Source organism: Pelophylax lessonae, assembly GCF_965119305.1.
Source record: "Pelophylax lessonae genome assembly, chromosome: 2".
Lineage (NCBI taxonomy): Eukaryota > Metazoa > Chordata > Amphibia > Anura > Ranidae > Pelophylax > Pelophylax lessonae.
This window is the reverse complement of record NC_138769.1, coordinates 5630140-5643096: the sequence shown is the minus strand read 5'-3', so window position 1 is coordinate 5643096 and position 12957 is coordinate 5630140. Positions and strand designations below refer to the sequence as shown.

Genomic DNA, 12957 nt, shown 5'->3' with positions numbered 1-12957 from the left:
TGCACAGAACCATATTAGGAGGAGAGAAGAGTATTCAGGAAAGGAGGAGGGGGGGAGGGCAAGGAGAGGAGTTCTTATAGGAAAGAGGGACCAAGTAAAGAAGCGTTTCCAGAAAAGGAGAGAAGCCTGTTCAGGAAAGGAGGGCATACCGAGGAGAGGAGAGGAGAGTGTTGAGGAGAGGAGAGGAGAGTGTTGAGGAGAGGAGAGGAGAGTGTTGAGGAGAGGAGAGTGTTGAGGAGAGGAGAGTGTTGAGGAGAGGAGAGGAGAGTGTAGAGGAGAGGAGAGTGTAGAGGAGAGGAGAGTGTAGAGGAGAGGAGAGTGTAGAGGAGAGGAGAGTGTAGAGGAGAGGAGAGTGTAGAGGAGAGGAGAGTGTAGAGGAGAGGAGAGTGTAGAGGAGAGTGTAGAGGAGAGGAGAGGAGAGTGTAGAGGAGAGGAGAGGAGAGTGTAGAGGAGAGGAGAGGAGAGTGTAGAGGAGAGGAGAGGAGAGTGTAGAGGAGAGGAGAGGAGAGTGTAGAGGAGAGGAGAGGAGAGTGTAGAGGAGAGGAGAGGAGAGTGTAGAGGAGAGGAGAGGAGAGTGTAGAGGAGAGGAGAGGAGAGTGTAGAGGAGAGGAGAGGAGAGTGTAGAGGAGAGGAGAGGAGAGTGTAGAGGAGAGGAGAGGAGAGTGTAGAGGAGAGGAGAGGAGAGTGTAGAGGAGAGGAGAGGAGAGTGTAGAGGAGAGGAGAGGAGAGTGTAGAGGAGAGGAGAGGAGAGTGTAGAGGAGAGGAGAGGAGAGGAGAGTGTAGAGGAGAGGAGAGGAGAGTGTAGAGGAGAGGAGAGGAGAGTGTAGAGGAGAGGAGAGGAGAGTGTAGAGGAGAGGAGAGGAGAGTGTAGAGGAGAGGAGAGGAGAGTGTAGAGGAGAGGAGAGGAGAGTGTAGAGGAGAGGAGAGGAGAGTGTAGAGGAGAGGAGAGGAGAGTGTAGAGGAGAGGAGAGGAGAGTGTAGAGGAGAGGAGAGTGTAGAGGAGAGGAGAGGAGAGTGTAGAGGAGAGGAGAGGAGAGTGTAGAGGAGAGGAGAGTGTAGAGGAGAGGAGAGTGTAGAGGAGAGGAGAGTGTAGAGGAGAGGAGAGTGTAGAGGAGAGGGTTGAGGAGAGTGTAGAGGAGAGGGTTGAGGAGAGGAGAGGAGAGGGTTGAGGAGAGGAGAGGAGAGGGTTGAGGAGAGGAGAGGAGAGGGTTGAGGAGAGGAGAGGAGAGGGTTGAGGAGAGGAGAGGAGAGGGTTGAGGAGAGGGTTGAGGAGAGGGTTGAGGAGAGGGTTGAGGAGAGGGTTGAGGAGAGGAGAGTGTTTACTGTAGGAATAGAGAGATACCACAGAGAGAAGGAGAGAACTGTGTATGAGAATAAAGCGGAGCCGAGTGGAAGGAGGAGGATGAGTAGGAGATAGGAGGAAGAGGAGGACATAAGAGTGGAAGGAGGAGGAGGAGCTCTGAAAGAGCGACGGGGAAGTTTTAGTAAACTCTTAGAAAATCGGAAATACTGTATTGGAATCGTAACCCGAAAGTAGGTTCTAGAATGGGAAACCACAAAAGAGGATGTGACTATGTATCTCTTCCTGAATGAGGCTGATGATAGAAATACAAACCACAATATATTCTAATGATGAGGAAATTTTTTGTAATCTTTATGTACAACTGTTGTAAGTAAATGACCCGTCTCCATCCTTACTAGGTGTGTGGACATTCTCTTACATCCTTGTTCATTGTACAAGCCGCTGCTCTCTACTGTCATTAGACAACATAGAGCTTCATCTAAAGGTACAGAGCTGATTGGAATGGCTCTGTGCCAGGTGATTGCTGTGATGACCACGCCCAGCACTCACCACTGCTGTGATGACCACTCCCAGCACTCACCAATGTAAACAATGTAATACTGTCTACATTGGTGAGACCTCCGCTTTGTCTCAAAATGGGGAGGAGAGTCCATTCAATAAATTCCACAGGCTTGAGCAGAGAAGGTGGCAATTATAGGTGGGGGAGGGGGTAGTGGGGGTTTAAAGGGCCACTGACTCTTGTGGAATTGTTTTGAGGGGAGTTAAAGTGCCAGCCTCCAATTATGTATGTATATTTTAAATGCCAGTCATTGTGGGATTGTTTAGGAGGTTGGGTTTTGGGGTTGAAAAACCTCTGACTACCAATGGTGTGGAATTGCTTAAAGTGGCTCTGACCAACATGATGGGGGAGGAGGTTTTTATTTTTAAATATCACCAATGGTTGGTGGAGGGGCAAAGTGGTGGGGGGCTGGTGAGTAAAGTATGGGTCGTGGTAAAGTATGGGTCGTGGTAAAGTATGGGTCATGGTAAAGTATGGGTCATGGTTGGGTTCAGGGATCAGTTTGGGGAACCATTGCACCATATTTGGTGTTTGTGGTGCTGATGAGGTTTTTTTCTTCTTATCTCCTCCTCTGTCTGCAGAAGCTGCTCTTCGCCTGGACATCAATCCTCAGAATATCTCTGTAATGGACGGTGAGCACGTCACCCTGGACTGCGCCATCCTCTCCCGCTCCCGGCCAGAGTCCCAGCTTGCCGTGTCCTGGTCCTTCCACGGTGGAAGTCGGAGTGCGGAGCTGGAGACCATCCTAAGTACAGACCGCTCCGGGGTGTGGAGCCCGCTCAGTCCACGCTGGGAGGGCCGACTACAGCAAATCCAACTGTCCCCGACCGCCTTCAAGCTGCGCGTTCCTCGGGTCGCCGCAGGGGATTCTGGGAACTTCACCTGCTCTGTACAGGAGTGGATGATGGGAGCTCGTGGTGACTGGTATCTACTGGCTCAGGATGAAGCTCTGATCGGATCGGTCACTGTGAAGAACAAAGGTATGATGGAACCATGGAGAGGGGTGGGGGGGATCAATATGAGGGGGTAGGGGGAATGAATATGGAGGCATGGAGAGGGGGTAGGGGGATAAATATGGAGGCATGGAGAGGGGGTAGGGGGATAAATATGGGGGCATGGGGAGGGGGTAGGGGAATAAATATGAGCACATGGAGAGGAAGGTAGGGGGAATAAATATGGAAGCATGGAGAAGGGTCTACGGGGATTAATATGGAGGCATGGAGAGGGGGTAGGGGGGATAAATATGGAGGCATGGAGAGGGGGTAGGTGGATAAATATGGAGGCATGGAGAGGGGGTAGGGGGGATAAATATGGAGGCATGGAGAGGGGGTAGGGGGATAAATATGGGATATGGGGGCATGGAGAGGGGGTAGGTGGATAAATATGGAGGCATGGAGAGGGGGTAGGGGAATAAATATGGGGGCATGGAGAGGGGGTAGGGGGATAAATATGGAGGCATGGAGAAGGGGGTAGGAGGGATAAATATGGGGGCATGGAGAGGGGGTAGGGGGATAAATATGGAGGCATGGAGAAAGGGGTAGGAGGGATAAATATGGAGGCATGGAGAGGGGGTAGGGGGATAAATATGGGGGCATGTAGAGGGGGTAGGTGGATAAATATGGAGAGGGGGATAAATATGGGGGCATGGAGAGGGGGTAGGTGGATAAATATGGAGGCATGGAGAGGGGGTAGGGGGATAAATATGGAGGCATGGAGAGGGGGTAGGAGGGATAAATATGGAGGCATGGAGAGGGGGTAGGAGGGATAAATATGGAGGCATGGAGAGGGGGTAGGAGGGATAAATATGGAGGCATGGAGAGGGTGTAGGGGAATAAATATGGGGGCATGGAGAGGGGGTAGGAGGGATAAAAATGGAGGCATGGAGAAGGGGGTAGGAGGGATAAAAATATAGGCATGGAGAAGGGGGTATGAGGGATAAATATAGAGGCATGGAGAGGGGGTAGGAGGGATAAATATGGAGCATTCATTAATAAAGCTCAACTCCGGCCAAATATACTATATATTATTCTCTAATCGGCTTCCAGGGCAGCACCTGAGAGATGGGCTCCTCCCACCTGAAACAGGAAACACATTAGTCCACCATTATAAAAACTTCAGTCCTACCTTCTTCCTCCTTTTGATTGAAGGATTGTCAGGGGCAGCACATTGGGGCAAGCTAGCCCCCGCCTGAGGTTTCACCCCTACTGGGGTGTATGCAACCATCCCCCCAAGCTGTAAAGATGCAAGGCATCCCCCCTCCTGGAGTCAGCAAGGAGCGGCTGACCATAGGATACCAGACGGCGACAGTGCAGGTATGTCCACCAACCTGCATGGGGGCGGGGCTGGAGCTGGGCAGGAAGCAGTAAAAGGTCCCTAGGCAGGGGTTCCTTCTCTGAGACTAACCATGTCTTATGCTTCACCACCCTGCCCTGCAGATCCTGCCGGTCAGGACAGCTCCAAGGTAAGCCAGAGCACTATGGAGTTCCCTCTGTCTTTACCGAACCACAAACAATGTTGCACTGTGGTGGATGGCAACTGCCTGTCTTATGGGGTCCTTTGTGTTTACTTACAAAGACCCCAGAAGAGAAAAGGGCAAAGACCAGCAGCAAGGCATGCGCCTCTTGCGGTCACAGGTTTCCTCCAGAAACCCCAGTGACGGAAATGCATCAACAAAATGGTGGCTAAGGAGTCACAGGAGACCAGCAGTGCACATTCCCTCCCTAAGCATGTGCTTCCTATGAGGGCAAATGGCAGCCAGCTGGGCCAAAAATCTTTGCCAAAAGTGCATAGGCAAACCTGTGGCAAAAGAATCCCTGGGAGTCCTAAAAGGATTAGTCTCCTCTGTAAAAGGACAAGCACCTTCCTCTCCCTTCAGTCTGGAGGCAATCAGGTCTTTGTGCATGATTTTGGTGTGGATCCTGCAACCTACAATTGACTGGTACTTGGATAGTCCTCTATGCAAGGGCTGCATAGACAAATCTGTGCCTAATGACTGCTCGATATCCCAGGCAGGTGCACTTCTGACCACTCTGGCTATATTTTCAGGCTCAGGATGTCGGCAGCTTTAATTTACTACCAGGCCTGACCAGGTTAAAGCTGGCCATGCATGCTCACGTATCTTGTACAATTTTTTTCCTTTGGATTTGCCAAACATCGCATGAAGTGGATATATTGGGGGCAGGATCTCTGGTGGCTTTTTAGTTCAACTTTATTTCGTAAATTATCGTTTCATGTGAAATTTGCATCTGTGACTGTGATCTCTTTATAGTATTGCTCCATCTATGCTGTGTTTCTAATAAGCCTTCTTTTAGAAGAAGTTTTTTTCCAAAAGTTTCCGTGTGATGGTGCACTTTACAGAACGCTTTATCCTTATGTGTTTTATATAATGACATGGGGGTTCCGTTGTTTCTACTGCATCCTTTTGCATATATTCAGATGGTAATTACACATGAGGGTCCAAGAGTATTGGCTGCTAAAACTTCTGATGGTTCTTGAGTATGCAAGGTCTTAATATGTTATTTTGTCTACATTTATGATATTGTGTGAACATTACTGATATTGTGTGAACATTACCATGGACATTAAGCAGAAGATTTACTATTCCCAACTTGATATCCAGTACTGAAGTTCCCCTTGTCGCAGATCAAGGCTTTTGCCAATTATCTGTGACTGTTTTTATTTTTATGCTACTGATGGTCTACTTTGTGCATGGGCGTCATCCGTACACGGGCCATGATTTGGGAAGCTTTTATTATACGCATACTGCTTTATCTCCGACTATATGCAGTCGGCAATATGGTTATCTTTATACATAGACAACGTGTGTGTGTGTGTCTGGTTTGGGGGATCGGGCCTCTGGGCAGGAGCCTGACTGAGTTGTATCTGCTTCTGAGGCTTCATCCAGCAGACAATCATATCCAGGGATAGGCACAGACCAAGGCTGTGGCGGACATTTTCCAAATTACAGACCTTGGTGAAGGACGCCAAGGTACATTTCAAATTAAAACCCATCAAAAAACATTCTGTCTACTCTCTCCCCTTTAGCGCAGGCAAGGGCAGGACCCTCGTAGATCACCCTTTGGCGCAGGCAAAGGCAGGTCCCTCGTAGATCCCCCTTTAGTGCAGGCAAAGGCAGGTCCCTCGTAGATCCCCCTTTAGTGCAGGCAAAGGCAGGTCCCTCGTAGATCCCCCTTTAGTGCAGGCAAAGGCAGGTCCTTCATAGATCCCCCTTTAGCGCAGGCAAAGGCAGGTCCCTCGTAGATCCCCCTTTAGCGCAGGCAAAGGCAGGTCCCTCGTAGATCCCCCTTTAGCGCAAGCAAAGGCAGGTCCTTTGTAGATCCCCCCCCCCTTTAGCTCAGGCAAGGGCAGGTCTCTCATAGATCCCCCCCCCTTTAGTGCAGGCAGGGTCAGGTCTCTTGTAGATCCCCCCCACTTAGCGCAAGCAAGGGCAGGTCCCTCGCCATAGATCCCCATTTAGCACAGGCAAGGGCAGGTCCTCCGCCATAGATCCCCCTTTAGCGCAGGCAAGGGCAGGTCCCCCGCCATAGATCCCCCCCTTCAGAATAGACCAGGGTAGGTCCCCTATAGATCCCCCTTTAGCGCAGGCAGGTCCCCCATAGATCCTCCTTTAAAGCAGGCCAGGGTCCCCCTCCCATCCCCCTTAGAGCAGGCCAGGGTCCCCCTCCGATTATAGATCCCCCTTAGAGCAGGGCAGGTCTTGTCCCTCCCTCCCCCATAGAATTTGATCCCCTTAATGAGTCACTTACTTGACTTCAAGACAGTTCTTATTACTTCTCCTAGACTCCTACCTTAGGCTGCCACGGTCTCAAGTCCTCGGGGCCTCTCCAGTCCCCACAGTCCAGACTCAAGTCCATTTCCCCCTGCTTTAAGAAGACATTCTGAATCCCAGTGTATGTTCTCCCATGCTGGGCATCTGCACTGGACAGTGCACAGCCACAGAGAGACTCTCACAATCTAGGTGTCTAAGAAGTTGTATTCCTGGAATGCCTGGATTACTAGCCGTCACATATGCTTGTTGCATCAACCGGGCTGTTAAGCCATCAAGTGGCTGGCGCTGTGACTCGCATCGTATGTGCAGACACCATGACGGTTACAGAAGCATTTTCCTTGGGAACATCGGTGTGGATGCGTTCGCCCAAAGCTGGGTTCCCCATTCCCCAAAACCTGCGACTAGAGCCATCTACAAAAAAAGTGAGGGAAAAGTTTGTCTTCTGATACGTGAACAAAGGAGACCCCGACAAGGGGGTTGTTCTGGCAATCTTCGATTTTTTTTTTTTTTTTTTTTTTTACAAGAAGGAGCGGACAAGGGCATTTCCCATAACACTTTGAAGGTTCAAGTGGCAGCCCTATCTTCCCACCTAGATATTAGGCTGGTGGCAGAAGACGCGCTCATAAGAAGATTCCTTCTCTCATTAGGAAAAGCCACACCTATGAAGTTCAGCAGAACTCCTACATGGGACCTCTCCACGGTACTCAAAGAATTTCTCTTGGCACCCTTTGAACCACTGGTGGAAAGTTTGGTTAAATAGCTTACATTAAAAAGCGTACTCCTGGTGGCACTGGTATCAGCAAGAAGAAGTCAGCGTAATTCAGGCTCTATCCATGATAGAACCTTACTGTTTAATTCTGACAAATAAAATTTATTCTCGCTCCAGACCCATCCTTCCTACCAAACGTCTCTTCAACTTTCCACAGAACTCAGGAGGTGGTTCTTCCTTCCCTTCCAAATTCTATGGATAGTAGGAAAAGAGTCCCTTACAACAAGCTAGATGTAAGGGAGATCCTGAAGGCTTAACTCAAGAGAACTAAAGAGTTGCGAAAAACAACCACTCTATTCATCCTCCATGCAGGAGGAAAAGTACGATAGCCAGATGGATAAAGCTTGCTATTCAAACAGCCTACCAAGCACTAAACCTTGCCCCATCGAGCGGAGTCATGGCCCACTCGACCAGAGCTTGGGCATCAAGTGCAGAAATAGCCGGGGCAACACCGGAGCAGATCTGAAGGGCAACGACGTGGTCGAGCTTCAATACCTTTTGAATGGCATTACCACACTGACCAGCTGTCCAGTCAGGACCAGATATTTGGTTGCAAGGTGCTCCAGACTTTTCCCCCTCCCTAGTGTGGCTTGGGACATCCTCTCAGGTGCTGCCCTGGAAGACGATTAGAGAAAACCGACTTGGGTACCTTTTTTCTAAGAAGTCTTCCAGGGCAGCATATAGCCCGCCCTAAACATTCTAGAAGGGGTTTTGTGGATTCAAAAGCATTACTGAGGGTTCCTTCGGGGCTTTGATATTACTGAGGCTGAAGTTTTTATAATGGTGGACTAATGTGTTTCCTGTTTCAGGTGGGAGGAGCCTATCTGACAGATGCTGCCCTGCAAGACTTCTTAGAAAAAGAGTTACCAGGTACCCAACTCTGTTTTTATGCAATATGGGAGTAAGTTATGGGCCTAGGTGAGTTGGAATTCTGTTCCGATGGTTTAGTAATCCCACAACTCGGCTACGTTGTGTAGTCAGAGAGCAATACCACTATCCAGTACTTCTCCCCAGAGCCCCATGTGAGGTCCTAGACAAGGTTTCCTCAAACTACGGCCCTCCAGCTGTTGCAGAACTACACATCCCATGAGGCATTGTAAAACTCTGACATTCACAGACATGACTAGGCATGATGGGAATTGTAGTTCCTGATGGGAATTGTAGTTCCTGAACAACTGGAGGGCCATAGTTTGAAGACCCCTGTCCTAGACTGATGGCTTTCTCTGATTTCACTGCACACTGTGAGTTTCTCACCATGTGCATTAGAAGCTGCACCAGGGAGGGAACACTATAGAAGCAGAGTAAACTCCAGCTTTGTATAAGGACTGTATAGCCGGCGTTGTCTCCTGTGTTTGATGAGTGATTGAAGCGGGCACTAGATGCAGGTCAGAGGACCCCTCTGTATATCGGTGGTGCTGTGTGGGTGACAGCGCTGAGGCTGTCTGGCCTGTTTGGTGTTTGGATATGGGCGGTCCTGTTGAAATTTGCTCACCCAGCAGGTTGGAGGCAGAATTCTTTTTGCTGCATTTTGAATTGCAATGCAGAAGTCTGAGCAGCACCACATTCATATGCTAAACACAATGTATCAAACACAAATGCTAAACACAATTTATCAAACACAAATGCTAAACGCAATGTATCAAACGCAAATGCTAAACACAATGTATCAAACGCAAATGCTAAACACAATGTATCAAACACAAATGCTAAACACAATGTATCAAACGCAAATGCTAAACACAATGTATCAAACACAAATGCTAAACGCAATGTATCAAACGCAAATGCTAAACGCAATGTATCAAACGCAAATGCTAAACGCAATGTATCAAACGCAAATGCTAAACACAATGTATCAAACACAAATGCTAAACGCAATGTATCAAACGCAAATGCTAAACACAATGTATCAAACACAAATGCTAAACACAATTTATCAAACACAAATGCTAAACGCAATGTATCAAACGCAAATGCTAAACACAATGTATCAAACGCAAATGCTAAACACAATGTATCAAACGCAAATGCTAAACACAATGTATCAAACACAAATGCTAAACGCAATGTATCAAACACAAATGCTAAACGCAATGTATCAAACGCAAATGCTAAACACAATGTATCAAACCCAAATGCTAAACGCAATGTATCAAACGCAAATGCTAAACGCAATGTATCAAACACAAATGCTAAACGCAATGTATCAAACGCAAATGCTAAACGCAATGTATCGAACTCAAGAAGAAAAAATGGAATATATTGCAGATCACCCGCCCTTAGCTTTGATACAAAAATAAATGCAGCCACCGCTGCTATTTGTTTCTTTTTAGGGCCCTTTCACACGGGCGCTCCGTATGTCCGCAAATCATCCTATTTTTTTGCGGATGATTTACAGACATAATGCAAGTCAATGGCATTGCGAATGTCAGCGGAATACCATCCGCTGACATCCGATTTTCTTCAGTTCTGTTCCGTTTTTTGGAACGGAACAGAACCCTATTTTTCCTCCGTTTTTAAAAAAACAGAAAGGAAGCAAAATCAGATGTCAGTGCTGTCATCCGCTGACATCCGCAATGCCCATAGACTTACATTATGTCCGTATATCATCCGCAAATGGATGGGATGATATGCGGGCATACGGAGCTCCGTGAAAAAAAAAAAAAAAGGACCGGTGTAACGTGAGAATTACCTACCCCGTGAGAAAAACCTACCCTCGTCATTTCCGGCCAGGAAGAGCTGAGCAGCGCAGCAGTGCGCATGCTCACAGACCCGGATACCTATAGGAACAGATGAGGAGCTGTGTAGTGCGCATGCGCGCTAGCATGAATTGATGAGGGTGTCCGTGAAAAAAACCTACCCACGCGGCGGGTACATTAAAACAGCTGGGCTATAATACGAGTAATCTCCGCTCCTGACCCTGTGACTTCCCTCATCTTGGCTAGTAAATATAAAAGCGGATGGCGGTTCCTTGAATTATGTTTTCATACACCCGCGGCCGCTTTTATATTTACTTTTATATTTACTTGCCGAGATGAGGGAAGTCACAGGGACAGGAGCGGAGATGACTCGTATTGTAGCCCAGCTGTTTTAATGTACCCGCCGCGTTACACACACTGAGGGTGAACCGGAAGTGACGAGGGTAGGTTTTTCTCACGGGTAGGTAATTCTCACGGAACACCGGAGCGGAGCCAAAAAACTGAACGGCCATGTGACAGAGCCCTAATTTAATTTAATTTTTTTATTATTATTTTATTTGCATTAAATAGGATAAATATACATTAAAAATATATAATTAAATGCATATCTTTATAATGATCATGTATGTAAAATTATAATCCTTATAAACACACACAATATTATTTAATAATAATAAATAATTATTATATTTATGTGCATTAAATGGGATAAATATACACTAGAAATATAAAATTAAAATCCTGTAATTCAAAATTCTAATTATTATAAACACACAATATTATGATTATTATAACATTTTTATTAAATAATACTTTTAAATATATATTTCTAAAGTATAAAATTAAAATCCTGTAATTCAAAATTCTAATTATTATAAACACACAATATTATGATTATTATAACATTTTTATTAAATAATACTTTTAAATATATATTTCTAAAGTATATTTAATGTAAATAATATAAATAATATTATTTTACAGATTATATTTTTAAATTTTATGTATTTTATTTACTATATTGATAATAGTAGTAATAACCGTGATAAAATATATCGATAGTATTAAAATAGTAATAACAATAGTAATAAGAACTATATGGTAATAACAAAATAATAATGCATTTTTCCTCCCCTTTTTTTTTTCTGCTTATTTTTCACATTTATGCATTTACATTTCTTCTAAATGTAAACACATAAATATACATGATACGTGAAAAATACATATTTGTAATGTAAATGATTTAAATTATAAAATAAACGCCTAGTAAAATTAATTTATATTTAATTGTTCTTTATTTTAATTGTTGTTCTTTATAATATTACTATTTATTTATTGGGTGTGTGTGTGTGTATGTATATGTATATGTATATATATATATATATATATATATATATATATATATATATATATATATATATATATATATATATATATATATATCTATATATATATATATATATATATCTATATATATATATATATATATATATATATATATATATATATATCTCTGAAAGATAAAGTGTATCCAGAACCAATCAGAATTAATATCTTCTGTTCCCTCCCCCGCAGAGTCTGACCTGCAGTCCGTCATCTGCTCCAATGATGCCCTCTTCTACCTGGTCTTCTTCTACCCCTTCCCCATCTTCGGGATCCTCATCATCACCATCCTTCTGGTACGCTTCCGGAGCCGGCCCTCCAGCAAGACGGGTGAGGGGAAGAACGGCGTGCCCCTCCTGTGGATCAAAGAGCCGCACCTCAACTACTCGCCCACCTGCCTGGAGCCGCCCGTCCTCAGCATCCACCCAGGCACCATAGACTAAAGAGGAACTCTGCCTCATATTCTGTGCCGCGCCACCTCCAGGAGGGGCCAGACTCCTTCTAGCGGGTGAACCGCAGAGGCTGTTGGGATATTTTGTGCTGTGCACCGAAAAAAAAAAAAAACCTTCCTTGTTGGCGAGAGCCAAAATCCTGTTTTTGCGCTTTACGGAAAGAGGGGCGCAAAGGACTCTGGGACGCAGCGGCTTCTCTCTCAGCTTCCTCTTTCTGCGTCTCGTCGCCATGTAAGTATGGTTGGATCTCACAGTTGGATGCCCCAGGATTCCTCTTGTTAGGAGCCCTTGTCTGATTGGGTGGGGGGGGGGAGGGTGGGAGGTTCCTTTTAAGCAGCAGGAGATTGTATTGACTTTGAAAGCGCAATTCACCGCCAGGAGAGGGATGTTGGCGTGGCCCCCGGGGGCCCTGCTGGGACAGTCAAGTGTTGTTGACGCTTTGTCTGTATAGCGGCTCTTCCTCTGAATCCTTCTGCCTGTGGATCCTTTCCTTTTTTTTTTTTTTAATGTAAATCCAGTTTTTATCCCGTGATATTTCCTGTATGTTTTTATTTGTTGCACTGTGGGATTGTGGGTAACTGCTGGATTCCGGTGGTGACCGCCATCCTTGCTGGGGTGGGGGGGGTCCAGTCTATAATACACTCCAGGAGTGAAAGTGTTAATGGAAGAGTGTTGGGTGTTTTCGCTGACTCCACCCTATCTCCGGGATCCGCCCGGTCTTCCTATGGCATGCGGGAGGGCGGCCATCTTTGTATTCGGGGGGTCCATATGCCGAGCCTTTGCTGGTTCTCTTCCAGGTTCTCGATACATTTGATTTGCACCGTTTTTACAGAAATTTTCTACACGCACTTCTTCCCTCCCCCATACAGCGAAGCCCGCCCACGAAGAGTCTTCCTTTTTATATACGGATACATTTCAGTTTTGCCATTGGATAAGACGGGGATTGTACATAATGCTGGGCCATCAGCATGCACATGGGAAGGGGGGGCCTTGTATAGCTGAG

At 46.1% G+C, this 12957-nt stretch overlaps 1 protein-coding gene across 2 annotated transcripts in view; it reads left to right on the top strand.

The window, feature by feature from the left end:
- The window catches only part of LOC309548508 (immunoglobulin superfamily member 3-like), a 109334-nt gene extending 97296 nt beyond the window's left edge, over positions 1-12038 (top strand). For both annotated transcript variants that reach the window (XM_082248462.1, XM_082248463.1), the window contains exons 10-11: positions 2444-2842; positions 11695-12038. In XM_082248462.1, the coding sequence (XP_082104588.1) occupies positions 2444-2842; positions 11695-11945 (650 nt within the window). In that variant the 3' untranslated portion in view covers positions 11946-12038. The remainder of the gene's footprint in view (positions 1-2443; positions 2843-11694) is intronic.
- Positions 12039-12957: the final 919 nt, after the last annotated feature.